Source organism: Cervus canadensis, chromosome 1 (assembly GCF_019320065.1).
Source record: "Cervus canadensis isolate Bull #8, Minnesota chromosome 1, ASM1932006v1, whole genome shotgun sequence".
NCBI lineage: Eukaryota > Metazoa > Chordata > Mammalia > Artiodactyla > Cervidae > Cervus > Cervus canadensis.
Window position 1 is genome coordinate 16,552,342 of NC_057386.1, and position 27,700 is coordinate 16,580,041.

The 27,700-nt window shown below is 51.1% G+C and overlaps 1 protein-coding gene across 15 annotated transcripts in view; it reads right to left on the bottom strand.

The window, feature by feature from the left end:
* MAPT (microtubule associated protein tau) overlaps window positions 1–27,700 on the bottom strand; it is a 119,868-nt gene that overhangs the window by 26,508 nt on the left and 65,660 nt on the right. For 2 of the 15 annotated variants that reach the window (XM_043465817.1, XM_043465792.1), the window contains exons 2-10: window positions 27,274–27,390; window positions 22,226–22,312; window positions 18,906–18,992; window positions 14,509–14,574; window positions 9,546–10,643; window positions 6,649–6,704; window positions 3,395–3,592; window positions 2,238–2,370; window positions 718–771 (exon numbers count right to left, since the gene is read on the bottom strand). In XM_043465817.1, coding sequence (XP_043321752.1) covers window positions 718–771; window positions 2,238–2,370; window positions 3,395–3,592; window positions 6,649–6,704; window positions 9,546–10,643; window positions 14,509–14,574; window positions 18,906–18,992; window positions 22,226–22,312; window positions 27,274–27,373 — 1,879 coding nt within the window. In that variant the 5' untranslated portion in view covers window positions 27,374–27,390. The remainder of the gene's footprint in view (window positions 1–717; window positions 772–2,237; window positions 2,371–3,394; window positions 3,593–6,648; window positions 6,705–9,545; window positions 10,644–14,508; window positions 14,575–18,905; window positions 18,993–22,225; window positions 22,313–27,273; window positions 27,391–27,700) is intronic. The other 13 variants (XM_043465886.1, XM_043465903.1, XM_043465895.1 and 10 more) reach the window with 11 other exon arrangements.

A 27,700-nucleotide genomic window follows, 5' to 3' on the forward strand; every position in this document is an offset into this window, starting at 1 on the left:
ATGTGTACCAAACGGGGACCTGCTGGGCCCCAAGCAGGAGAAAGGGCAGCTCTCTGCGGGAAGCAGTGTCTTCTCTTGTCAAAGAGAGGATGAGCAGGAGGTTCTTGGCTGAATCTCTATGTCTCTTGGAAATTCCTCAAGGAGTCAAGCTCTGCAGCAACAGGACGAGTGAAGCCTCCAGGCTCAGCGCCCCCCGCCCTCTGCCCCTGGCACACAGGTTGCCTGGTAGACCTGGTGGTGGCTTCCCACCCTTTCTGCGCCACTGAACTACAGAGCGACCTCAGGCAAGTCCCTCGACCTCCCTCCCTAAGCCTGGGTGCTCATCTGGAGAAACGGGGCCAGCGGCCGGAGCCCTAACAGGGCTTGCCAGTGCGGCCTCCCCCTAACCTGGTTGGGGCCGGTCCCGGTCCTGACTCCAGCACCCGCATCAGCTCGAGGCACCTGCTCCCCTGGCCCCACCCAGAGCCCCCGGCTGATGCCAAGAACACGCAGGATTAGGATTAGGATTGCCCATTGGACAGATACATCTGCACAAACCACATGAGAAGAGGAGCAGGAATTCTGCCTGTTCCAACTTCAGGCCCAATGTGGGAAGCCTACGTTTCAAAAGCAGGTCCTCCCGGCTCTAACCCCCTCCCCCGCCAAACCCCCGGCCAACCAACAAGCTGCACGTGTAGAAGGCATGACCCCAGCTGGGCGAGGCAGGCTCAGAATTACCTCTCTCAGATTTTGCCCCTGCAGGGGGTGGTTTTTTCTGCACTTGCATGGTCGCTTAAAAAGAAAAATCCACAGAAAGCCTCATTATCATCAAGCTTGAAAAGGCCTCAATGAGAGTTTTTGTTTTTTGTGCAGCAGGTGGGGGGGTGGTGAATGGGGTTAGGGAGCAGGGGCACTGGCTAGCAGGAAACAAGGTCGACTTGGGGGAGGTCTGTCTACTCGAGAGCAGTTAAGATCCAGAGAGAAACACAGGTTCTTGCTTCCAGTTATGACTCCAGTTGCATGAATCAACTGGCATAATGTCAAGTGAAGAAAAGCAGGATCAAAATCATATATGAAATCCAGTCAGGAGTCTGTGAATTCCCCTTGTATCATATGTACTCTATACATGAGGAAAAACCCAGGCTTCCCTGGAGGTCCAGTGGTGAAGAATCCTCCTGGCCAATGCAGGGGACACGGGTTTGACCCCTGGTCCAGAAAGATCCCACATGCTGCTGAGCAAATAAGCCCGTGGTCTGCAACAAGAGAAGCCACTGCAAGGAGAAGCCCATACACCACAACTAGAGAGTAGCCCCCACTTGCTGCAAGTAGAGAAAGTCTGAGCGCAGCAATGAAGACCCAATGCAGCAAAAATATAAATAAATAATGATTAAAAAAAAAAATAAACCTTATGGGAGAAAGTCAACCAACAGGCCTTAGTGAGCGGGTATCCATGCAGGCCCCGCCCTACGGCAACCTCGCTAAACACCACAGCCAAGACATGCGGGAGAGCAGGACTCTGGGCAGCCACCCCTGGGGCCAAGGAGCAGCAGAGGCCCTGTGTTGCCCACCCAGGCCTCACACACAGCCCATATAAGATCCACAGGCCCCCTGAGTGCTGCCCTGGATCAGACACCCCGAGTCATGTACAGTCTAAACCCAGGTGCCTGGGACAGTCATCAGGGCAGTGGGAAGGGTGGACTCAGCCTGGCTGTCCCCACTGGAAGCAAAATGGCTCAACTGAAGCCTTGGCTGGTACTCAGAACCCAGTGGGTTTAACTCACAGGAGTCAAGGAGATGGGCCCAGCCTGTGAGTGTTCAGCTAAGACCCTTAGGTTCTGTCAGAAGGCCCCTAACATCCCAGCAAGTTAGCAGGGGCTGCCCCCTGTGTGAGGTCACCCATAGTGTCCCACCCCTCACTGGGGGCTGAAAAACACCTCCCGGGGGGGGGTGCGTCGTGGGGTTTGAGAAACTCAGAGAAGCCCCTTCTCCATCGTTATTAGTCTCATGGCTGTATTTTCCTCATGCTTAAAAGGCTGGTTAGACTTAGTCATGCAAACTCTCAGAGCCTCGATTTCTTCATGGTAAAAAGTGGGGACTCAATATCTAGCTCAGAAAATTAAAAGAATTAGAAATGAACATTTGATGCTTACTGAACCACAGTCATCAGTTGGCTACCAGAGGTTAACCGCCAGGGCCTCCATGGCGAGCTCTCCCCATCCCCACCCCTCCACTAGGATTCCAGAGAAAGCCCTTCTCACCAGTGCCTGGCGAGGTCTTCGGGGTGGGAGTGGTTTTTGCTGGAATTCGGGTGGCGTTGGCCTGGCCTTTCTGGCCCGGAGGGGCCGCTCCCCGGGGTGTGGCGATCTTCGTTCCAGGCTTACCATCTGCCCCCTGTAAACCAATGCACAGCAGAGTGTTTTTTTTTTTTTTTACAACTGGGAAAGGTTTCTGCCACCCGGCATCAATGCCAGCTCCCCTCTGCCAGCTTGACTCAAAAGGAGGCTAACATTGGGGTGATGCTCTGCCAGCCAAATACAAGTGTCCTTTACCATGACAAAGATACACAAATCCACAGCCCCTCCTAAACTCCTGAGTACCATTTCCTCCTGGACGAACTGTTTACATGAGTTATCTGCACATGTGGAGCCAATGTATTTCATAAAAAGTCAACAGAGCTCATAGCAATGATCGCGGTCAGCATCCACCAGTGTCAGCAGGCAGGACGTCTGAAGACTTCCTACACCGTTCTCTGGCTCTCTTAGGGGGGTTTATCTTCCTGGTGGTGGTTGGTTTCAGAGGCACATGGAGACACAGTTTGTTGAACCTGACCGAGAGTGCTAAGAGAGCTAGTCCTATCCTTCCATCCTCTCTCAAGCAGGTCTCGGGGTTCAGTAACGCTTCAGGTGTGCTAAGAGCTCTTGGCGGGTGAACACCAGCATCAATTAGCAGACGGGCCAAAGGGGGAGCACAGGTGCATGGGCATGGTCAGCTGACTGGGGGCAGTGACCTTGACACATAACACGAACTCAAAAAAGAAACTGACGTGAACCGGTGACCACGAGATGGTTCAGGAGGGAGTGAGCTACTGGGACAGGTGTGGGTGCAAGGGATGCTGTCCAACCCAAACGAGGGCAACCCGGGAGCATCCCTGAGATACTGAAGCCGGGAATAGACCAAGGAAACCCACAGTGATGTTCAAACCAGGGTCCCCTCCCGTGCTTTAGGGGATGAAGGGGAGTTGAAAAGGATGGTACTGTGCCTCCTTTCCCCTGTTTTAACCAGAGAATTTTAACTGTTCTACATGGTGCTTCTAGGTGAGAGCTTATCTAAAGAAAGGTCTTTGCGACTAGAAAAGCATACTTTTGAAAACTACAGCAGAGCAGCCTGATTCTTGCCAAAGGTGGGTTCCTCTTACCTTGACTTTCATCTCCTTTGCTCCAGAACTGCCAGTTCGGGGTGTGACAGAAGAGACGTGTTTAGGAGAGGAAGATGGCTCTGGGCACACGGCAGGGCTGGAGGGTTTGATCAAAGGGTCTGAGCTACCAGGAGTGGGGCGTTTGGGGCTAAGGCAAGGCCTATTTTTCAGGGTTTTAGCGGAAGAAGGTGTGGATGGCTTAAACATAAACATAAATAAAATCAAAATAAAAGTCAGCACATGGGAGAAAGGTACAAACTGAAAAAAAGGACAGTAACTAAAAACAAATAAGGCAGGTAATGGTTTAAAGGCATGACCTCCAAACCATGTGGATCATTTGCCCTTAACAGTCCTTATCAGGAAGACCAGAAAGTGACCATGAACTTGCAGTCATTCATCAGCTGATGCATATACTACGGCTAGCATACGATGTACATTATAAAACTTACATATGGCAGAGCTGGAGAAAGTGATAGACGTGTTGTATGTTCTTTCTCCAGCTCACTGGATCTACTTCAGCTCCACCCTTTGGAGACCACTGGTTAAAAGGTGGCTCGCACCCAGAGAGTCAATGGAGATGGCCAAAAGTGTATGATTCTTAGGATGTTTCTCAAGAAAACATCTCCAGTGTGTCATGGGTCAGAAGTGCCCCTGGTTCTGCTCAATTCCAGGTGGGGGAATCATGCTGACCCCCAACCCCTCTCCCTCTTCCACTACACTGATAGAATCGTCCTTGCCAACATCAGGACTGTATCTGATTAGGCAGGTCTTGAAGATTCCGTCTGACACCACTTAGAACACACACACACACACACACTTACTTTCTGATTAAAGTCTCAAAACCAAACTGTCTGTTAATTACTCCCCCCACCCAATATTTTTAAAATCAAGTTTTCTTGGCGTGTAGTTGCTTTGCAGTATTGTTAGTTTCTACAGTACAGCACAGTGAGTCAGGCATATGTATACATATCTCCCCTCTTCTTTGGATTTCCTTCCCATTTAGGCCACCACAGAGCGCTGAGCAGAGATCCCCGAGCCACACAATGACATTGTTAGTTGGTCAGTCGTGTCCGACGCTTTGTGATCCTGTGGACTATAGCCCACCAGGCTCCTGTGTCCATGGAATTCTCCAGGCAAGAATACTGGAGTGGGTTGCCATTTCCTTCTCCAAGGGATCTTCTTGAGCCAGGGATTGAAACTGGACCTCCTGCATTGCAGGCAAATTCTTTACCATCTGAGCCACCAGGGAAGCTATACAGTAGGGTTCTCAGTTAATTTATACATAGTAGCAATAGTGTATATATGTCTATCCCAATCTCCCAATGTCTGGTAAATCTTACCTAGGCCAGTGGTTACTCTTGAGTACCATCTACCCAATGAAGTAGCCTGGGTGTTGCAGGCGACCAGTGGGAAGGTGTCTGTGAGGTGGACGACCTCACGGAGACGACAGTGTGTGAAGGAGGGTGGACAGCATCTGTGGTTTGTCTGGACCACCTCTGGGGACCTTGGACTGGGATGCATGGCCCTGGTGGAGGAGGCTGGTCTGGGAGCGGGAAGGGCCACGCCTTCAGGAATAAAACCAAGAGGCCAAGTCCAAAGGTGTTCCAAAGAGGGAGTCAGCGCTACAGAAGAGAGTCCTGACCAGAGACTTCTTCTTTACTGAGATTCACCACTTAAGGTGACTGAGGCTGTCTCTGCAGCCAGCCTTGGGAAGGAGTGCAAGAGGGATGGAGCAGGGGTGTGAGGGTGGCGATGCAGACTGAGGCCCTGGGGCTGCTAGCAAGAAAAGCTGAGGGTGGGCACCGGCAAGCCCTCCTTCCCCAGCTTCACAAGGTCCCCCTCCGCTGGTACCGCTCCCTACCTGGCCAAGCGGTCTAGGTTCGTGACAGATCTGACCTCTTGCTGCGAGGCTGTGAGCCACTCCAGGGCAGGGACAGCTTATGAATGGATGAATGAACAGAGGACAGGATTCCCCTGAATGGGCATCCCGATTGGCAGCCAGTTACTGCAACTCCCTCCCACCCCAAGTCCCTGCAGTAAGTACCCTCAGCTGCCCCACTGGGGTCCTGTGATGGCGAACCCCAACTTCCTCCAGGGCACGCACTTTGGGCAGCCACCCTCAACACACAAGACCAAACCCTAGGGTTTGATGCTGTGTCTGGGAACTCCATCAGTCCTTCAGGACTGATGAACACCCAGGCGTTTCAGGCAGCATAGATAGGGGGCTTCTTGGACGCCTAAAAGAAAAACAGGTCTCCATCTGGAGCCCCAGTGAGGTTTTCCTGGAAAAACACTCCTGTGCAGCTATGGGAGCTTTCTCCAAGACACCCCGTCATGGAGGAGAGTGCACTAGAGCTGACGGGGAGCGTGAGAAGGACCGCGCGGTCCTGGGTGCAGTTTGGGTGGTGAGCAGGCTGCTCGGTTCTCTGGTCCTTGCTGGGGGAAGATCTTAAGAATGGCTGGCAGGATTTCAGGACAGCCTCTAGGGCACCACAGCCCACATGTTCACTCAGCATGTAGGGTGTGTATCAGGCTTCCCTCCTCTGGCCTGCCTCAGCCCTACTCGGAGCTTGGCAGCAAACGAGCTGATTTGCTCAGAACTCCCAAACACGTGATTTGGCTCCTCCTCTCCCTCCAGGCCCTCTCTACCTCCACTGATCCAACTCCTCGGAATGTCTCTTCTCACCCCTATTCACCAACCCCCCTTCATCTCTCCTTCTCGGCCTGCCTCACAGGTCCTCTCCTCTAGGGCTTTTCCAGAACCCTCCACTTTAGGTTGGATATCCCATTTTTTGCTCAACACTCCCTCAGCCCCCTAAGTAAATGTTATTTTCTAGATAGATCTTAAATATATCTCTCTGTGTGTATACAGATATATCTTTGCTGTGCCTAGACCTGTAGTGGGAAGCATAAAATTCAAAATTCACTGGAGAAAATTCAAACATACCTTCATTTACTATGAACGTCTTAATTCAAACAATGCTGGTACAATTATAATGTGGAGCATTCATTCATTCATTCATTCATTCATTCATTCATTAACCTGCTGACTGCCCTTCCCTGGCAGAAGTACCCAAGGATAAATGCTGGCATTTTAAACATTTGCATGAAAACACAAAGCACGTTGAATGACAGCTGTAGCTCGGGGACCAACGATTTCCATGTGTCATATACAGAGATCAATTCAGATACAAAGCATGGCTTCTTGATGAACTTGATGGCAGCAGAGCGGTGCCATGGCTTTCTCAGCTTACCTTGGTTTTTTTGTCATCAGGTCCAGTCCCATCTTTGCCTTTACTGACCATGCGAGCTGATAAAATACAAAATGAGAATGCATGTTACACCCATTAGCATAGCTCATGAGAGCCCAATGAAGGGAAAGTGGTCTCTCAGAAACTGCAATATGTCTTGTTCAGTTGGGCCAGTGGAAACCCGGCTGATTTCTTTCCCCTTGAATCTGTTAGGTGTCTTGTTGTTAGTATCAACACAGCACACTGGGGTCGTTGCTTGCAACACCCTGACAAGAGGGGGCAGCAGGCTGGCTGAGGGCGGGGACATGCAGAGGCGACGCAGAGGAAACTGTTATGGGCACACGTTGGTACAGGGGTGGTCAGGGAAGGTAGACGGTGCAGGACCACCTCTCACAGGCTCTTCTGGGGTCAGCCTCCCCCAACTGGGGCCAACCCCACTCCAAGGAGGGGCATTTGGAAGCCCCAGGGCCATGGACAGGGCAGGTCAGCCAGGCTCTGGCCCCTGCAGGACCCCTTGCTCATATTGTCACCCAAGGGCCAGGGGGAGTGGGCTGCTTTCCCAGAATCTGCCCCTCACTCATGGGGGCTTGGGTGACCAGTCCTAGCTGGCTCTCTGACAAGTCCAACCCACCCCTGACCCAACCCCGGAGGGCCTTCTCACCACTTACAGACTCTCCCAAGGGGGGACTAATGCTTGTCCTTTCCCCAAATTAGCAACAAACTAGCTGCCATCAAATATCCTATAGATCGGCAGTCCCCAAACTCTTTATTTCTTGGAAGATGATTTTTCCATGGACTGGGGGTGGGGAGGGGATGGTTTTAGGATGATTCAAGTACATTACATTTATTGTGCACTTTAAATCTAATGCCACCACTGATCTGACAGGAGGAATTGATCTGTAGCCTAGAGGCTGGAGACCCCTGCCATAGGTAATCTCTGGATTTTAGGACCAAACCATTGACAGATTTTGTGTTTGGAAAGCCACACCCCTTGGTGAAACCAATCTGCTTGTCTACCAGCATAAACTTCTAACTCACTCTTTCCTGCTATTGGCATTCATTATTGAAAACTGATCATAGGTTTTCATTTGTGGCTTCAATATTTCCTCTGCCCCGAGGACAGTGGAAGCATCTCACTGGTTTCTGGAGACCAGATTTCTAGAGTGACCAGCACTGATGATCTAGCCCAGAGATTTTCAAACTTTGTTATGCAGCAGAACCAGTGGGAGAGATTCTTGAAATACAAAATCCCGGGTTCACTCTGAGAAAGTAGCCTAAGGTGGGGCCCAGGAACTTGCATTTTAATAAGAGCCTCGGGTGGACCTGATTCACATCCTTTGCCCTGATGACCATCATCATCTATGTCACAACAAAAGCATCTGCTAGATCTGCATTTCCCAAATTGGGGAAATGGTTACTATGTATCCTTCTCAGAGGGTCAGAATGTACATTAGAATATTAAAGGCTCTGACAAGTTCCCTAGCAGCAAACTCCATTTAACTTTGTTTCACCTTTTCTCCCCCCTAAAACTAACTAGGCCATGGAACTCTTTTTTACCCTGGACACATCTATCAACATGCAGTGGATCAGCATTCAATATAAAACAACATTTCAGGAAACATTGTTGTCATCTGTCAAGTCACAGTTACGTGTCCCATATTAGTTTGGAGTTTAGGATATTTTAAAGTAGGATTCTTTTTCGGTCTTAAATTTTAAAATACAGGTTCCTTCATCTATAACATTTCAAAGTTTTCATGACAACATTTAACAGACGTCTGCAATGAACAGTTTAAGTAGCATCAATTTCTGGGCCCCGAAAATAATTCTAAAATGCTACAGGACCTAAACATATGAATACAGCTGATATGTGGCCATGAGGCCTCCTCTGGGGTATAAACTGTCCTCCCCCCCAACAGGACACAGAGACCGCCACCCTTGGGAACCTCCCCACCCATCTCTTCAGCTCCTGAAAGGTTGCTGTGGTCACACTTCCCAGGGCTCGATACGGGCACGGGGCTGAGATCCCTCCCTGCGATCCCATCAGGGGGTCTGCCCCAGCTCTACCAAGGGAAAAAGAAGGGGTTCCTTCACATGAGGAGATTTTGTTTCTGCTCACTGTCTCTTCTGCCACAAGGCAGACAGAATAGGGTGGAGTGGTTGTTGGGCCAAAGGCTCAGCATGGGCTCTGGGTCACCTCCAAATGCTTGTGTGTGTGTGTGTGTGTGTGTGTGGTCTGTTACATGTGAGGTGCTGTCCACTGACATAGTCGCAGAGGACAGACATGTGTCCTCTGAGTCTCTGGGCCAGGAGGGCACACCCCAGGACCTCCTGGAAGGCACTTGCGGGGTAGATGGAAGTGCTTTTCAAAGCAGACCTACTTGGGTTCCAAACCTGGCTCCATCACCTACTATTCAATGACTTTCAGCAAGATACTTTACCGCTTGGAGCCTCAGTTTTCTCATCTGCAAATCGGGGCTAATTATGCCCAATTGTCGGGAGGGTCCTAGACAACCAATTCGAGACACATGATGAGCCCTCCGAAATGGGAGCAGCTGCTATGCCCTTTGTGGAGTACAGCCCACCAGCCTCCACTGGACTGAAGAGCCTTGCAGATAAATCAAGGGGCCAGAGGAGTGAACGGGGCAGAAAGCACTGGGCGGGGGTGTTGGTGACATGCACGACGGCCGGCAAGCGTGAAGAGGAGCATGGGCTACCAGCGCCTGAGGGACAGGAGGTGGCCGGGAGGGTGAGCAAAGGCCCAGGTGGCTGGTTGGTGGCTGTCCCCGGGGGCCTCAGAAGCGGCAGGAGCCAAGGAGGAGCCGGAAGCTGAGTGGCAGTGCCTGCAGCCTGGGTGGCACACGAGGTCGCCAGGCGGGAGCGGAGGAGCTCAAGACACAGACCTTTGAGTTGAGGCACCCGGCTGACGGGCTTCCCTGGCAGACCAGCTGCAGGCTGCTTTCCAGAAGGTTCTGGAAGATCAGTCTTTTTTGTGTCCTCGCCCTCAGAGGGGCTCCGGGGCTCTTGCTCCTCTCCAGGGGCCCCGGGAAGTGCAGTCCCTTCCAAATCCACCTCCGAGGGGGGTCCCTGCTCCTTCTGCAGGTTGGCTGTGATTTCCACGTGGAATGTGAACTCGGGGGACCCGCCGTGCCTTTCTCCCGGGGGCCCCTCGCTGGGCCCGTCGGGCTCTGGGACCCGGGTCTCTGCAGATGCTTTAGAGAGGAAATCGACAGGAAGCGGGATGGCACCCCCGGCTGGGGACCCTGGGGTTCCAGGGGCTTCTCCAGAAACTGCCTGCAGGGCTTGCCCGCCTCGGGTCAGGGAGACCTGGGAGGGTGGGGAGTCCTGGGGTGAGGACTCATCAATGTCCCGGTCTTCATCCACCTCCTCACCCCTCTGCCTCTCTTTGCCCTGTGCCCCCTTCAGAGGCGGCCCCTCCTGGGGCAGGCCTCCCCAAAGCTGGCACTCTGGCAGCTCGGAGCTGTGGCGGCTGCCCTCTGCAACCTCAGGTTCTGTCCCCGAAGGCTGGCGTGAGGCCTCTCTGGGGCCTGCGAGCAGGGTGGGGGCCCCGAGCATGTCAGATGCGTGCTGGTGGGTCAGACCTGAGGTCCCCGGCTCCACAGCCTCACCTCCATGGTGGCCCGGCTCCCCGAGGAAGCTTGCCTGGACAACCTCGGCACTCCCAGGCCCTGTCTGCTGATGTCCAGGGGAGGGGGGCTTCGGAAAGGCCAGGTCCTCCTCAGCCCGCTGCCCTGGTTTTGGTCCCCACTCCCAGTGGGGCTCCTGAGGGCCTCCTGGTGGAGGAGGCGCTTGGCAGACGGGGTGATGCTGGGAAGGGCGAGAGGTCGCCAGGACGGGAGCTTCGGGCTCTTTCTTCCCCAGAGGCAGCTCGGAGACCCCAGAAGCTTCTTGGCCGTGTGCAAGCTGGACCTGAGAGCTAAGCCCATGGGCCAGAGGCCTCTCAGACGCTTCCCTCTGCTGACCTGGAACTCTCCTGTCCTCTGGGTTTGAAGAGGCAGCAGCGGCAAAAGGTTAGCAAGAGCAAGTTAAGAGTTTTAAGAGAGGGACATATGTTTGAAAGAAAAAAAGGACGTTTAAACAGCATCTCAAGCCCACCTAACAAAGGATAAGAAGCCCATGCTCTGAGCTCACCCATCTTGCTTTTCTTTGCTCAGAATGAAATGGCTCTTGGTCAATCTGCCAATAATGAGCTGGGTGACCGTGGGTAAGCACCTCCTGTCTTTGAGCCTCAGTTTTTTTATCTGTAAAAGGGGAGCTTAGACCAAGACCCCGTCTAGTGCTAGTGTTAGTCCTCTGCCTGTGTTGGGTCTGGTTGGGCTCCGAGCATCCTGCCATATCCCGGGCTGCCTTAGGCTAACTCCACCAGCTGCAGAAACTTGTCCTCCTCTCCAAGGACTGTGAGCCTCCTGAAGACTCTGGCCTCAAGCTGGGACCTGGCTGGGGTGCAGGGAGGGTCTCCTTTCCTCTCCTTGTCTCTCTGGCCCCCCTTTTGGCTCAATAAAACCAGCAAGTACCTATAAACCCTGATAGATTTGGAAAACCCCAAATGCATCATAATCAGGGCTCAGCCTTTACTAACTGACCTGCCAGGAGACCTCTACAAACAGAAACACGGCTCAGGTCTGTCCAGATTGTGGATTGTGAACAGCCTTCCGCACGAGGTGAGGTGACCACCGCGGCAGTTAAGGTGGTCTGCACGGCACAGACGTGGCCAGCCCTGCGGAGCCAGCCCTTCACCCCGTCACAGCACCTCCCGTGTGCCAGCCCAGTGGATGGAGGGCACACTTCCCTTTTCTTCTGCTTCATTCATGCTGCATTCACGTGAAGTGTTAGTCGCTCAATCATGTCTGACTTTTTGTGACCCCATGGACTGTAGCCTACCAGGCTCCTCTGTCCATGGAATTCTCCAGACAAGAATACTGGAATGGGTAGCCATTTCCTTCTCCAAGGGATCTTCTTCACCCAGGGATCAAACCTGGGTCTCCTGCATTGCAGGCATATTCTTAACCATCTGAGCCACCAGGGAAGTCCCACATTCACGTGAGTCCCTCCTTAAAATATCTGTGTATTGAGGACAGGAGATTTTTTTTCTGTTGGTTCTCCTAATATCCTGTATTTTTTTCTAACTCCCAACTCTTCAAGCATCCTACCTAGTTCCAGGACAACTTTGCAGCTCTCCTCTAAGGATTGAGGGTCTTGGAAGAGAGAGAGGCTGGATGAGGGGAGGGGCGGGAGGTGAGAGAACACAGGGGTCCACACACATGGCTAACACATGATGGTCCCTCTGGTCCCAACTCTAGTCGGAGTCTGTGGAGCTGCCCGGCAGCCCCTTATCAAGAGGCCAGCTCTCTCACCTCCCACCCCTGTGCCGGGGCCTCGAGCTCATGGTCTCAGTTATCTTGTGTTCCTAGAATAGCCCCAGAGCCTGCCATGTGGCCAGATTGACACAGGGTGTCATCAGGGAAATGAGCTGATTTCTGCCTTCCTCGGGGTCTGCAGGAGACTCTCTGGGGCCCTTGGTGAGTCTTGGGGATGAACAGACCAAATGACGGAGATGCAAGAAACCAGCTGGCAGGAGGCAACCTGAGCAAATGCCTCCTCACCCCAACGTCTTCCCAACCCACCACTCAACAGACCGGAAGTGGCAGCAGCTGCTGGTCCCTACACCTCTCATCAGGCCAGGTCTCCAGCACTTTCTGGAAAAATCTTTCCTCCCAGAGCTCCCTAGAAATTGCTTGTGATGTGGATGTTACTGTTACACCGCAAGGCTTTAAAAGACCCTCACTGAAAAAGAGGCCAGGGCCCCAAACCTGCATATTAAACATACCCTGAAAAGTTATCAATATAGGATAGTACAGCATGTGTGTGTGTGTGTGTGTGTGTGTGAGGAACATGCCATCATGCTATTATTCTCCTGGAGGAAGGAGCTGGGCTGGGAGAACATCCTATTCAGCTCCCAGAAGACTGAAAAGTGCTCAGTAGCTACTGAGTTGGCCAAAAAGTTCGTTTAGATTCTTTCATACTCTCTTATGAATATCGTGAAAAATTTCCAGTATTTTTCAAGCCAATACTAAAGGTAGTAATCACAGGGGGTGGGTCCAAGGTAAGCAAGATTTGGGGAAACACAGGTGGGTGGCCTCAGGAGTGCAGATGAATTGTGTCCCCGTGCTCCCTGGGAGGCCTGGTCCTGGTGACACTCCCAGAAGAAAGGTCCACTCCTGGTGTGAGCAGGGTGTAGTGGGCAGGGCCCTCCCCACACCCTGCTCCCCTCGGCCCCTCGCAGCTTCATCCTAAAACATCTTTGCTCTCCTAGTCCTTCATGAACACAGGCTGCCAGAGGTTTTCCTTCTGCTGCCGGAAAACAAGGAAGAGAGAACAGCTGTGCTTCTGTGTCCATGGTTCTTCCTAAATCTGATTGCTTTAGCACAAAGCAGACTGCAGGTCTGTGGCAATGAAACAAGTTTGTGGATCGCCAGGGTGTCTGGATTTCCCAGGGCCCCACTGGAGGGAGCTGGGCTTGGCCATTTGGATCAGCAGCTGCAGATGAGGCATTAAACACTGGCCTGGGCAGCACAGAGGTAGAAACCGCCACATGTTCACAGATTTGGTGCCAATGTTCCATTGCAGATGCTACCTGGTTTTGGTCTATATAGCTGTATGATACTAAGCCAGTGCTGGGAAAGTTAAAAATTCAGTTAGCCCCAAAGTAAGGTTTCTAGCAAAGCTGTTGGCCTGATCTTTTTGCTCCATGGAATATCTTTCAGGGACATGGAGACATAGCCTACAATAAAAATTTGTAAGAAAAACTCAAATTCACTTCTTTTTATGGAAATAGATGGTCATTTCCAGAGGTTATAAAAACCTCTCATTTTACCTAAAAGCTAGAAATCATGACCTAAAAGAAATAGGAGGCAAGATTCTAGTTATTTAACACATAGACTGAGACTCCCCGTTTATAATGATTATCGCTTCTAATATTTTTTTGAAGCTCTTTGTAAACCTAAGAATGAAAACACGTCTTTCCATGCTGTGTGAGACGACAGACACCAGCGCACTGTGGGCCAGGGAGCCCTGGGAGACAGAAACGTGTAGTTAGGCTTCAAAGCACCCTCAGGGAGACATTTCTTCAGGGCCCAGAGTCTCCCTAAAGCCAGATGGCCCAGTGGCAGCGCTAAACACCGAACAAATCCCAAATCACTTTGTGCGGAAAAGACCAGTGACTTCCCAGCTCTCTTACAGTCTAAAAGCTTCCACATTATACAGCGGACTCTCAAGTTCATTTATGCAGCCAATGACAGAAAACAAAACTCAGCGGGGTTGTATTGGAGGTCTCCATTTCCAAAGATAAGGAATCTCTAGGATTTACAATTTAAGTTCTTAAAAACATTCATGCTCAGTGATAATACGAAGTTGTTTTTCTTGAGCACAGTAATTTTGGTCTCTGAGACGAAAATCACAATAAAACTTGAAGGCTGCACAGAGGAAATAGTTTGGTGGCGATAGAGTTGAGGCTTTGCTCCTGGGATGGGCCAGAGGGCCGCCTACAGGGAGAATGACTCATCAGACACATTTGTGTTTCTGTTGGTCACTGATGCTCGAGTCCCCAAGCTGGCAAAGGCCAACTTCTTTCAGAACAACAAATACACTGGGAAGGACTCAGAAATGAAAGCTCTTTCTCTGCCTGAATATCCCTCCTTCGATGAAAAACCAGCTCCTAAAGATCTGGACCCTGGAAATAAGGCCCAGGTCCAAATTCTCGTCTCGGGGTATGGTCCATTTAAGTGTTGCCACCCCCTCTTCCCAACCGCCCACGTCACGCGAGGCAGGCAATACTAGTCCACTGACCTTGGGTCGCGTGTCCAGCAGCTTGGTCTTCCAGGCTGGAGGTGTCGCCAATGCCTGCTTCTTCAGCTGGTTTGTGAGTCAGCAAATGAAGAGGATAAAAAGCAGACACAGTTATTGTTTGCTAGACACAGAGCTCCCTGCCCCTCCCAACAGGTTTCTGAAGTGCTGGACCTCTGGCTCTTTCTGCAAACCTGACCGCTGGGGATGTGGATGAAAACAGTCCACGAAACACTCCCCCCACCCCACGCCCACACACCTTCAGGCAACACAGTCCAGGAGGAAAGACCTTCCCCGCAGTGGGCCCTGGGTCCTCAGTCCCCCGCGTGACAAAGACAGGGCAGGTGAGGTTGGAGAAGCCCTCTGCTGCTCAGCCACTGCTGTGGAGCTGTGTCCTGGTGGAGGCCGCCCTCCCAGCCCCGCCAGAGCTCCTGGGGGAGCTGAAGGTACAGGAAGGACTAGGTGTGTGGGCTGCGGAGTCCGGCTGGGGTTCCAGCTCACGTGCCACCATGACTTAGCCTCTCTGAGCTTTAGTTTCCAACTCTAGAACCCCAAAGTGATAACACCAGCCTGTCTTGTAGGAGAGCAGTGAGGGTTCATACGAAACTGTGTGCATGCGTTCATCAAAGTGTCTGGTACATGGTAGGAGTCCCCTAGAGGTTCAGTTTCTTTCCTCCAAACTACTGGGCAAACCCCTTCAACTGCCTGCTAAGAATAGGTGCCATCTGATTAAAGGGGTGTGGCAGTGTCAGTGAGCAGTTTTGGGGGTATCTTGGGCTCCCACTTAGGGAGCCCACTGTCTCTCCCAAACAAAAAAAGACTGAGACAAACTCCTGATCACGCCATCAATGGTACCAAAGTCGGTAAGCTTTCATACAACGCCAATTTCTGCATCATGAAGAAATGGGGATATCGCTGGAGGACAAAAGGTATGACTGTCCAGAAGAAAGACCCTCTAGGGCAAGTTGGCCACACACTGACATGGGTGTGACCCCACACCCCAGGAGGGCCAACATGCCCTGATGGACAGGGACAGGGAGGCCACCAGCCTGAAATGCCCACCTGGTTGGGCCACCAGTTTTTTCCTCCCAGACCTGCGATGACTCAGGCTCTACAATTAAATCAGAAATGCCAAGCTAGCCCCACTTGCCATGCAGGCCCACCATAGAGAACATGGAGGAGGCAAAGGAAAGACTCTCTGGGTCGCTGGACAGATGTATGACGGCCTGATAAGACACCCAGCCCACTGGCTGGCCCAGGGCTGCTGTGGCGAGGGGCAGGGGGCTGGCAGTGGGCTCGGGCAGCTTCCCTAAAGGCAGTTCCTAGGCAGGAACACCTCTGGGTGTCCTACACGCTGATGCTGTACACAGCCTGTGAGGTCTAATGGTGATAGCTCCATGTCACTTGACAAAAGATGTCTGTCAGCGAAGCACTGCTCTGAGCATAGATTTGGTCTGAGTTTCTGACAAGGTTATAGAAGAAAGGTCCAGGGAGACAGCAAGTCAGCAAATCCAGCTACATGGAATGGAGTCCTGAAGACAGGACACAAGGGGGTGTGCCGATGACGTCACTGCCGTGGCTCTGGGAAGCCCATTGCTTTCACATACCAACGCGGTGTCGTGATACCCTGGTCCTGATGCAAATTGGAAACTGCAGGCTGCTGGTATCTCTGACACTCCTGGATCCCAGCAAGAGAGATGCTCAGAGAAACCAGTGAGAGGGAGGGTATGAGCCACTGGTTGGGCCATCACCAGCCTATATGGCTTCTCTGCCTCCCTGGAGCCCCAAGAGGGCTCCATGCTCACCCTGCAAGGCAGGGACACCAGCAGGGGGATGGCCACACTGCACTCCCAAATGGACCTCAAATGGGAAGTTTCACAGGAGAACCAAGATACAACAGAGACACATGCCCAAGTGAGGTGCTCGACTAAGGCGTGTTAGCTGCTCAGTCATGTCTGACTATTTGCGACCCCATAGACTGTAACCCACCAGGCTCTTCTGTCCGTGGAATTCTCCAGGCAAAAATACTGCAGTGGGTAACCATTGCCTTCTCCAGGGGATCTTCCCACCCCAGGGACTGAACCTGGGTCTCCCACATTGCAGGCAGATTCTTTACCGTTTGAGCCAATAGGGAAGCCCGAAACTAAGGTACACATTGTTAAAGCCACCAGCTGAAAAAATGTCCCCTAAACTCAAACCTCACTGAACTTCATTCAGGATGTAAAAGGGTGGAGGGGGAGAGAATTTTTAAGAAGGATTTCTTTAGAGAGAGCAGCTTAGGGCAGGTGGGATGGTGGCTACCTGTCCGCCTCCCATCTCAGTCCCTCTGAAAGGGTTTCAAGGCACCAGGTGGAGACAGGTGGTGTGTGTCCCCTAGGGTTAGGGACATGGTGGATGGCTGTCAGAACTCCACCTGGGAAAACTCAAGGAGGACAGGCAGGCTGGCCCTGCCTTGGTGGCGAAGCAAAGTCCGTGGGCTGTCTGCATATGCGTGGTTTGTTCAGACAAGGAACATCCATGTCCCCTGTGGACCTGTGGTGGGCACAGGGCAGTCATAGTGGAGGGGGCGCCTCAGGCCATGCCCAGCAGGGCCACCGATGTGAGCAAGCCAACTTTGGCAGAGGAGAGATGAGACGGATCTTCAGACCCCAAGGGACCCAAGAAAGAGGAACGTCTGCTGGAATCGAGAGCAGAGGGAGGGAACTTCAGGAGGACGATGGGGATGGCGCGGGAGAGAAGCATTTGGAAGAATTCAAAAAAACCCACAGGGAAAGACTCAACTTGCAACACCTGCAGAAACTGCATGGAGCCAGCTCACAGCAGCCCCAATGCAGGAACAACTTCCCCATCCCTCTCCCAGTTCTTGCCCCTGTCCAGTCCCAGAGAGGAGGACCTGCAGCTTTGAGTGTTATCCTGACTGGACACTCCTGTTTTAAAAATTAATTGGTTATTTTTTGGCTGCTCTGGGTCTTCGTTGCCGCATGCAGGTTTTCTCTAGTTGTGGCGAGGGCGGGGGGCTACTCTCTCATTGTGGAGCTTGGGCTTCTCATTGTGATGGCTCCTCGTGCTGCAGGGCAACGGGCTCAGCAGTTGCGGCTCTAGAGCACAGGGCATGGGCTTAGTTGCTCCGAGGCATGTGGGAATCTTCCCAGACCAGGGGTCGAACTGTGTCTCCTGCATTGGCAGGGGGGTTTCTTAGCCACTGATCACCAGGGAAGTCCCAGACAGCACATTCTCATCAGCATTTGCAGCCTGGGTTGTGTGTCAGTGGAGACTAAAACACTTGATAACCCAGGAGTGATGGAAAGTCAAGAGTTCCCTAGAGTTTTTGTCCCAGGCAGAAGAAGAGCTTCACCCACTGAAAAGTTATAAAGGGACAGCGAGAGACAAAAGTCAAGCTACCCGTGATCTCATCCCATGAGTCGTTGGTTCCATGGCCTTCAAGGACGAGGCCTGTCAGTATCCAGAACATCACCCTCCATTCATCTCTGGAGAGCAACTTGCGGAGCGGAAGCTACTTGGGGGAGCGGGTGGCACTGCTTGGCCCCTGCCCGGCATCCTTAACCCACACGGCTGGGGACAAGGTTGCAGACTTCCCAAACGGCTGCCACTGAGCCCCACCTTCAGGAAGGAAAAGAACTCCTGCCAGGGGACATTTCCCCACTCTCCACTGCTGCTGAAACACCATCCAGAGCTCGTCCTGCATTTCTTGCTGAGCACCGTCCCCATCACCAAGCCAGTGGCTGGAGTCATGCATAGCCCAGGGAGGTGGACGTGAAGGAAGTGACAGCCAGAGCTCCGGGCTCTGCTCGCTGCTTCCTAAGGGCCTGGGCAGCTCACGGTGACTCTGGCAGTCCCGAGTTCAGTGCTATTTCTGGACAGTGCCCTGTCTGGGCTGTTCCCCATCATCGATGTTGACAGGACAGTCTCGTCACGTCTGTTCTATGCTGATATGTTTGAAAAGATCATCCTAAAATTGGATGCTAGAGGGCATCACTGCGTTCCTTGGGGGTTATCCAGTTACGATCCTCCAAAGACGTGGGTGGGCCATCCGGATGCTGTGACATACTCAGGTGCTCCCCCCAGGGAGCTGTTGACCCCCTAGGAAGTGACCCTGTCGCTGGGCAGAGTCCCAGCAGGACCGTGGACTGACCTCAGCCGCCAGCCTGCCTCCAAGAACTCTCCGGAGCTAAGACAAGGAGAGGAGAGGCTGGAAGGAATCCAGAAGGTTCTCTATCCTCCAGGAGACGGGCAGGCAGCCATGGAGGCAACAGGGCATCAAGCTCAGAACAACCCAAGATTTCGGGAGGCTGGCATCCACCCGCATCCCCACCTCATTTGGAGACAGGCGAACCCCACATGCTCCCATCCTACAGTTGGGCCCCGGGAGTCACCCTCACCTGTGGTTCCTTCTGGGGTCTCCGTGGGGGCCTGAGCGGCTGCCTGCTCGCCGGGGGCTCCCTCATCCACTAAGGGTGCTGTCACGTCTGGAAACCACCAAGAGTGGAAACCACCTTAGGGGCTGGGATGGGCCATGCCACGCCCCTCACCTTGTGCTCTTTGGGGATGCAAAGGTGCAGGAATGGGGAGGCAGGAAGGGGACTCAGCCGCATGCAAAAAAGCAACCCCATAGAGCAGGGCCCAGAGCCGTGCTCCTGCTTGAAATCTCCCCAGGAAAACATGAATACTCTGTCCAAGAGGCAACCGCTTATGAGACAACCGGGCCCTCTACCAGGAAAGCCAGAACAGCCCACCTCTAAACACTGCAGCAAAAAGGACTGCTGGGGATGGTTGCCAGTATTTTTAAGGAAGAAACGTTGAAAATCAGGTGACTGGTCACAGATGTTTGATCCTTACAGCAGTGCAGAACAGGAGAAGGCAAACTCTGCAGTCAGAGCTGGAGGCTATGGTTCTGCTGGGAGACCGGCTTTGGGAAAGTCCTTTGTTCTCTTAGGGTCTCAGTTTCCTCATCTGCAAAATGGGAGGTGCCTTGACCTCCAAGTTTTCTTCCAGTTCTAATCCCTCAGTAGTCATGTATGGATGTAGAGTTGGACCATAAAGAAGGCTGAGCACCAAAGAATTGATGCTTCTGAACTGTGGTGTTGGAGAAGACTCTTGAGGGTCCTTTGGATAGCAAGGAGATCAAACCAGTCAATCCTAAAGGAAATCAACCCTGAATATTCATTGGAAGGACTGATGCTGAAACTGAAGCTCCAATACTTTGTCCACCTGATGCAAAGAGTCGACTCATTAGAAAAGACTCTGATGCTGGGAAAGATTGAAGGCAGGAGGAGAGAGATGAGATGGTTGGATGGCATCATTGACTCAATGGACATGAGTCTGAGCAAGCTCTAGGAGATGAAGGACAGGGAAGCCTGGCGTGCTGCAGTCCGTGGGGTCACAGAGAGTCAGACACAACTGAGCAACTGAATAACATCGATTCCCCTGTCTGCTGGAGCCCATGACCCTTGGTTATAAAGCACAGACTCCCCTGGGTGGCAATGAAGAGGCCGGCTCTGTCTGAGGTCAGGTGCTTGACAACAGGCCTACAGATGGATCCAGCTTCAGAGCAAACGCCAGAGGGAAAGATTCACCACCAGGAGTTGCTGTCGGTCTCTCATCAAGGTGAACACTTCCAGATCGGCATTCCTCTCTGAGCAATGCGCTGGCATACTACCAAACCGTTCTAGGCAAACAGGAGGAGGTGTCAGCTTTAAACGCTTTCCAAGAGCCTGAGTCAGGTTTGTCAATTGGAGCCCTTTTTATTGTGGTTGTCTCAGGAGCAGCCTGGCAGAGCTCCACCCCAGCAGCTCCCCGCCTTTCCCCAAGCCATGAGAGCTGAAGCTCTTGGGACCCTCACATGGACAGGGTCCAGAATGTAGCAAGATGTGGTGGGAAGATTCTTCCAGAATAAGGTAGACTTGGAAGGCTGGCCTAAAATCTGGCACGAGTGCTTCGGGACTTTCTCAGGGCACTAGGCAACCTGTAAAACTGTCTGAACGGGATCAGCAGGCTAGGTCTTGCATCACTGGCTCTAAGAAGGAAAGCAAGGAGCATTTGGTCTGGTTTTCTCTTCACTAGTAGGCTGAGAACCTTGGAGGTGGCGAGGAGGGCAGGGAGGGGAGTGGCCACATCCACCATATCCTTATACCATCAATTGGCAAGGAACCTGACAGCCACTTTCTGAATTCATCCAAAGGTGGACGCCTGGGGAGATGCTGGGGCCAGGTTCTCACCAAAGTCATGGGCAGGGCCCAGGGAAGTGCTGGAACCTTGGAGAGGACAGAGAGATGGAGGGGCATACTCTGCAGACTAGTTACTCAAAAGCCATTCACAATGCCCCTCTCCCTTGATTTTTCCTACGAAGGAAGCTGAAAGGCACCATTCTCAATGTTTTAGCCTCCCTTACAGCCAGAGGGCATCAGAAAACCCAGTTCCAGCCAATGGGACATAAATGGAAGTTGGCAGGTGGGGCATGTAGAAAAACTCTTGCTTTCCTAATAAAAAGGGAATATATTTGGTTTCCGGGCTCTTTTGGTCACTTTGCTTTGCTACTTTCTCCTTGCTTTGAAGGTAGATGTGATGCCTGGAGGTGCAGCAATCATTCTGTAACCGTGAGGCCATAATCCAGCCATAAAAGATGGCAGAAGATAAAGACAGAAGAGCAATGATGACATTGAGGAGCTGCTACTCGAGTCCAGATGTTTTATTATGTGAGACAAATAAACCTCTTCATATATATGCCACAGTTAGTTGGGTTTTCTGTTACTTGTGATCAAACATAGTCTTTTTTTTTTTTGGCTGTGCTGGGTCTTCCTTGATGGATGAGGGCTTTTTCTAGTTGCTGTGAGCCAGGGCTACTCTCTAATTGCAGTGCAGGGGCTTCTCATTATGGTAGCTGCTCTTGTTGCAGCTCATGGGCCCTGAAGCATGGGGGCTTCAGTACTTGTGGCACACAGGCTTAGTTGTCCCACATGGGATCTTCCCGGACCAGGGATCGAATCCATGTTCCCTGCATTGGCAGGCAGAATTTTTACAACTGGATCACCAGGGAAGTTCCTCAAACATAGTCTTGACTGACACGGATGGGAAGCAAGAGAAGATGGTCCAAGGAACACCTCAGGAAATACATCAGAAGCTTTATAATAATAACCTAGATACCAAGTGTCTACAGAGGACAGGTTAGAAAAGATGGGCTGGAGTTAACACCATGGCCAAAGTCCAGGGGCCCAGGCCCAGCTCAGGAAATGAAGGATACTAAACCAAGAGCAGTCCCAAAGGGTGAGCTTGGAGATGTGTTCTGACCTGCCCTTTCCTGAACCAAACCACTGCTCGGGGACCTGGTGGCTCATGGGAGAAGTGTAGAGAGGACAATGGACAAGGAGCAGGGGCTTTGTGGAGCTGAGATCAGGCCCTGCTCTGCCACAGATCCCAGCCTGTTCAACTGTGGCTGCCTCAAAGCTCATGCATGACGAAGCTACCCCTCCCTGGCACTAGCGGGCAAGGCATGAAGACAGCGCAAGGCTCCCACAACATTTGGGGCCCAAGCCCCATCCGCAAAGCACTGAGCAGGCATATCTCTCAGCCAGAGGCAGCGGCAAGTGCAGCCAGGAAGGGTGGCACGTGTGAGCTGGCACGTGTGAGCTCAAAGCGTGGCTAAGCGCAGGTTGGAGCATGGACGAGCTGTTTGAATGAAGCCGTGAGAGGAGGGGGGCCCCACCTTCCGCCGTCGGAGTACTCTTAGCATCAGAAGTTTCAGAGCCTGGTTCCTCAGATCCATCATCGGCCGGGGTCTGCAGGGGAGACTCTGGAACATATACAATGAACCCCTCAGAATGGCTGCCTCGCTCCACCCCAATTTCGACCTCAGAGGAACTGGGGAACAGTATCTTTTGGAGCCAAAATCACCCAGTATGGATCCCAGATAGATGGACTGTGGTCTCGTGATAAAACCACAAAGGGGACCAACCCCACCCCCACCCCACAGCTGGGCCCCCACACCAGGGTCATCAGGAAAGAGGCATGTGATGTTTACCTGTTTTGGGGCAAGAAGAGAAATTGCCTTTTAATTAGCTTGTGGTTCCAACTGAGACAAGGGCTCTGATACTGACAAATGGGCAGCAGACACCAGAGAGCTAAGCCACAAGTAAACTTGGGGCTTTGTCTTTCCTTACTGGAGAGGTTCATGGGAGATTATTGCCATGAATTCACGACAAGTAAACATCTGGGAAAACACTCAGAAATCGAACTGCTTCCTCTGCAGAGAAATTAGCTCAGGGGAGACACAAGACCTACTTCTAACTGGACATTGGGCTGTGTCTCCCAGTCCTGCCCAACAAACCTTGAGTTATACCTGAAATGTCAGTCATCACTATTTACGGGAAAATTGGCCAATCAGAATCCAAAGCCAGGGGACCTCTGATGGAGTCTGCAAAAGCCACGCTGCCTGGCAGGGGAGTAGGGGTGGGGGTTGGGAGCCTTGGAGGTAGAGGACAGGGAACTGGTTCTGCAAGAAGCAGACCCCAGAGATAAAAAGAGGCAAGTGGTGTTTTAGTACACTTTGAGATCAGACATCTCGAACCCTCTGCTGGAATGCCATCCCTGGACACCCACACTTCGGCTGCACTGATCCAGCCAAAGAAGGACTGATTCTAAAGAAGCTTCCGGTCCTGAAGCTTGGGAAAACCTGCCAACTCCCTCAAGCAGGCTTTGGACATGGTGAAGAATCATCACGCAGACTGTCTGCTGGGTCTTATCGTGTGTGTGTGAGCTGAGATTCTTTTATTGGTATAAAATCACAACTTCACATCTATCACTTTAACCACAATTCAGTGGCATTAAATACATTCACCATGCTGTGTAACCATCACCACTATCTATATCTAAAACTTTTCATCTTCCCCAACAAAACTCTGTACCTATTAGGCAATATCTCTCCCTCCCTCCCAACCCCTGGAAGCCTCTATCTACTTTCTGTCTCTATGAATTTGCCTCTTCTAGATACCCGATAAAACTGTACAACATTTGTCCTTTTATATCTGGCTTATTTCACAAAGCATAATATTTTCAGGGTCCATCCATGTAGCATCTATCACAGTGTCATTTCCTTTCCTGGTTGAATAACATTTCATCATATGTATATACCATCTTTTGTTTATCCGTTCATCCATTGATGGACACTTGGATTGTTCCAGCCTTTTGGCTATTTTGAATAATGCTGCTATGAACATTGGTGTACAAATATCTGTTCTAGTTCCTCATTTCGATCCTTTTGGATATATCCTTAGGAGTGAAATTGCTGGATCGTGTGGTAGTTCTACGTGCAATTTTTTTAGAAAACCACCAAACTGTTTGCCACACCTGCTGCATCATTTTATACTCCTACCTGCAACATACAAGAGGTCCAATTTCTCCACATCCTCACCAACACTTGTTATTTTCCATTTTTAAAATTATAGCCATCTTAGTAAATATGAAGTGGTATTTCATGGCAGTTTTGGTTTTGTCTGCTGGGTCTTATTACCCACCAGTCTCGACTGCCAAAGCACAGGAGCCTATCTATGGGTGTGATGGTGCCTCAAGCACTTGCCCCCCAAACACCCCTCCCCCAGTTCATCCCCAGCCTGCCACTGTGATCATCCGCATTATCCATGTTAAATTTTTTGGATGGAGGGAGGAAAGGTGGAAGAAGCCTCTTCTGACTGCCTTAGTTGGAAGGTCTAACACGTTAACTCATTAACACCTTTTAATTCATGCAGGTGCACTGTTTTATCAGTTAACCAACTTTCACCCACTTTGCAGCTCTCTTTGGCTCCATCTAATCCTATTCCAGCTTTTAGCATCTACTCAGATGCTCTCTGTTCTAGAATTTTACATGTGGTTTCTTGTCATTATTCAAAAAAGTCTCTGTCACCTATCTGAAATGTTGCTTGTAAAGTGACACCTTCTGTCAAGTCACACCTTTCACTCTCCGTATAAAAATAATTCATTCTAAATCCTTAGTAGCAAGAACAAATTTGAGGAGAACTCTGAAAATCTCTTAGGTATCACTTGCTTTCTTGGCAAGTATATTGTTTGGGTAAGTTTGTTTAAACTATCTTCAAACACTTTCACAGCAGTGACAAAAAAGTTAGCAACTTAAAATCTGTGTATATATATTATATATTTACACATATACCTGTTTTAGCATAGAACTTCCAATAACGTTTTATGTTAAAAGAACTGAGGAATTTCAGCAACCGTACTTTAAGCACCTCTAAGGCACAAAATAACTTGGTAAACTTGTTCTTACTTTATAAATTAAATTATTAGATTTACAGAAAAATTGCAAAGATAGAACAGAAGATACCCCATTGCCAGTTTCCCTAGTTATTAACATCCTACATTATTATGTTATATTTGTTCCAACATGATATATATTTTTTAACTTAATTTTTAAGCCAGGTCACCCTAAACAGAGCATCATTTTTTCACTGGCACAATTAATTCACCTGGAGCAGAATTCAATATGTTAGGATTCTAAGTTGGATGCTCTCCCACGCTAGTGGTAAAGAACCCGCCTGCCGATGCAGGAGACTTAAGAGACGCAAGTTCAGTCCTTGGGTCAGGAAGATTCCATGGAGAAGGAAATGGTAGCCCACTCCAGTATGCTTGCCTGGAGAATTCCATGGATAGAGGAACCTGGTGGACTACAGTCCACGGGATCGAAAAGAATTGGACATGACTGAAGGCGACTTAGCACACATGAAGACTTCAGTAACTGAAGTTCCAGGGGGACGTGGCTGAGAGTGACCAGAGGCAGAAACAGCTGATGTGGAGTGGAAGGCTGTACTACCCCGTGACCTCAGAGAGGAAATTGTCATCTGTTAACTAGGGAAGGTAACTTCCGTCCTCACTGGTTACTGTGAGCAGTGCGTGAGACGTTGTTGGCCGAAGCCCTTTGCCAGCTTTTCAGAGTTCTACAGAAATGTCTGAATCGTCATTTTAAGCAAGTCCCATTATAAGCAGGGTGCTTGTGCTTGGGTTCAGTCCTGTCTGATTCTTTGCGACTCCATGGACTGCAGCCCGCCAGGCTCTCCTGTCCGTGGGAGTCTCCAGGCAAGAATACTGGAGTGGGTTGCCATTTCCTCCTCCAGGGGATCTTCCTGACCCAGGGATCGAACCCGTGTCTCCTGCACTGGCAGGCAGATTCTTTACCACTCAGCCACCCAGGAAGCCCCATGAGTAGAGTAGTTATATTCTTTACCACCCAAATCAGGACACTCGAAAGTGAAAGCAGCAATACTGCTAATGAAGCAGGAGCCAAATGGTGGCAAGAATTACCTCCTGACACTGGTAAGGGAGGTTTGGGCCGATTGGGACCGCTAGGTGGACTGCTCCACCTCCCCCCTCCATTTTCCCCTCCATGCCCCTCACCCAGAGCTTCAGGCTGGGAGCTCCCAAGAAGGCCAGAGGGCAGCCTCTGAGCTCCCAGGACAGTCCACGCCTTCCCTCGCCTCCCCCAACTTGGAGCCCATTTGTCTGATTCCCAAACTCTGCCTCCAGTGTGTTCTCTGCTTAAACAGGTACAGAGAAGTCAGCCTTTGAAACAAGGGTCCCCAGTGAGTCCTGAAACATCTCCAAGGTGGGAATGATAGCTCTGCATGCTTCCCCAACCCAGGGCTCCTCCTGGTGACCCTGCCTCTTCCAGGGACCCTTCTCGGATGGATGTACCTGGAAGAGGTTCCCTCCCACCTTGGAACTCCACCACTTCCATCTGCCACCCCACACCCCAGGCAGCAAAGTATTTTTATTACTTGCAGCATTTAAAGAGAAAAGTAGACTGCCATTTTGTCTCCTTAGAAATGGGTTTGGAGGACAGGGACCTAGTCTTTCTTACCCTGCTCTAGGGGCTGCTCCAGGGAGCACTGGCCCCCAGGGACACTGTGGGGAGAAGGGTTCCTTGCAGCACAACCCAGGGCTCCATGGGCCAGCCTGCTGCTCCTCGCACCAGCATGGGGATTGGCATTCGGAGCCGGAAAGAGGGCTCTGTGTGCCCCACTGGGCTCCCCAAACTAGGTGGGGATGAGAGGCAGAGAAGAGGCCAAGCCACTTTAGCCAAAAGACTGTATTATAGAACGTTTAGAAGTTGATGCGGTTTAGTACTATAGGTACAATAATAGGAAACCCAGAGCTAATCAACTCTGGCCAAATAGGGACCTTACAGGCCTGTTAAGGAAGAGGAAAAATAAATGTATAAAAGTCATGCATTTTAAAATATATATTTATTTATTTTATTTATTTGGCTGTGCCAGGTCTTAGTTGTGCATGTGGGATCTAGTTCCCTGACCAGGGATTGAACTCAGGCCCTCTGCACTGGGGGCAAGGAGTCTTAGCCACTGGACCACCAGGGAAGGCCCTAAAGTTATGTATTTTGCATGCTAATGAATTCTGCTGATTTATAGGTTCATGGGTGTGGCTAAAGACTCAACAGATTGCCCTTGTATTAATTAGACTGACAAGCCCCCTGCAGTCTTTGTCACAATACATCCATGCATTGTGGCAAACTCTCTTTTGCAAAGGCAGATTTTCAAATAGCCTCACATTTTGAGTCCTGTTGGTTCATTCAAATGAATGAGGTTTCAAATCTATGGATAATCTAAAATAATAAAGTATTTAAAACTCCTTTAAAATCAGGATGCAAACCCTTCCTGCCAGCTCTTTCCAAAGCAATATGGCTAGCTGTGATCTCCGGGGCACCTGGCCCTCCAGGCAGGGCTGTGCACTAACCTTTCAGGCCAGGGTCCATGTCGCCCTCATGGTCTTGCAGGGCGTAGTCTCCCTGGGCATGATCTTCCATCACGTCAAACTCCTGGCGGGGCTCAGCCATCCTGGTTCAAGGCCCACCTGGGGAAAAAAGATGGGCTGTGCTCAGGCTAAGTGCTGGGGCGAGGGGAGGCGGGGACAGGGAGACAGAGGCGCCCCTCCCCACTTCATGGAAGGCAGATTTCTGCCTCTCCTTTCCCTTCTCCAACAAGTAGAGTACCCAGCCTCATCTGGAGGGGTATCTCTGCCCAAGCATTATCAACATGCATGTGTGCACTTTTCATTGACCAACATCACATCAGTTCATATCCAAAACCACCAGGCGGGCAGGTTCAAGGGGCCTGATTTGTTTCAATGCCCAATGCTCTTTCTACTTCATGATAGAGCAAAT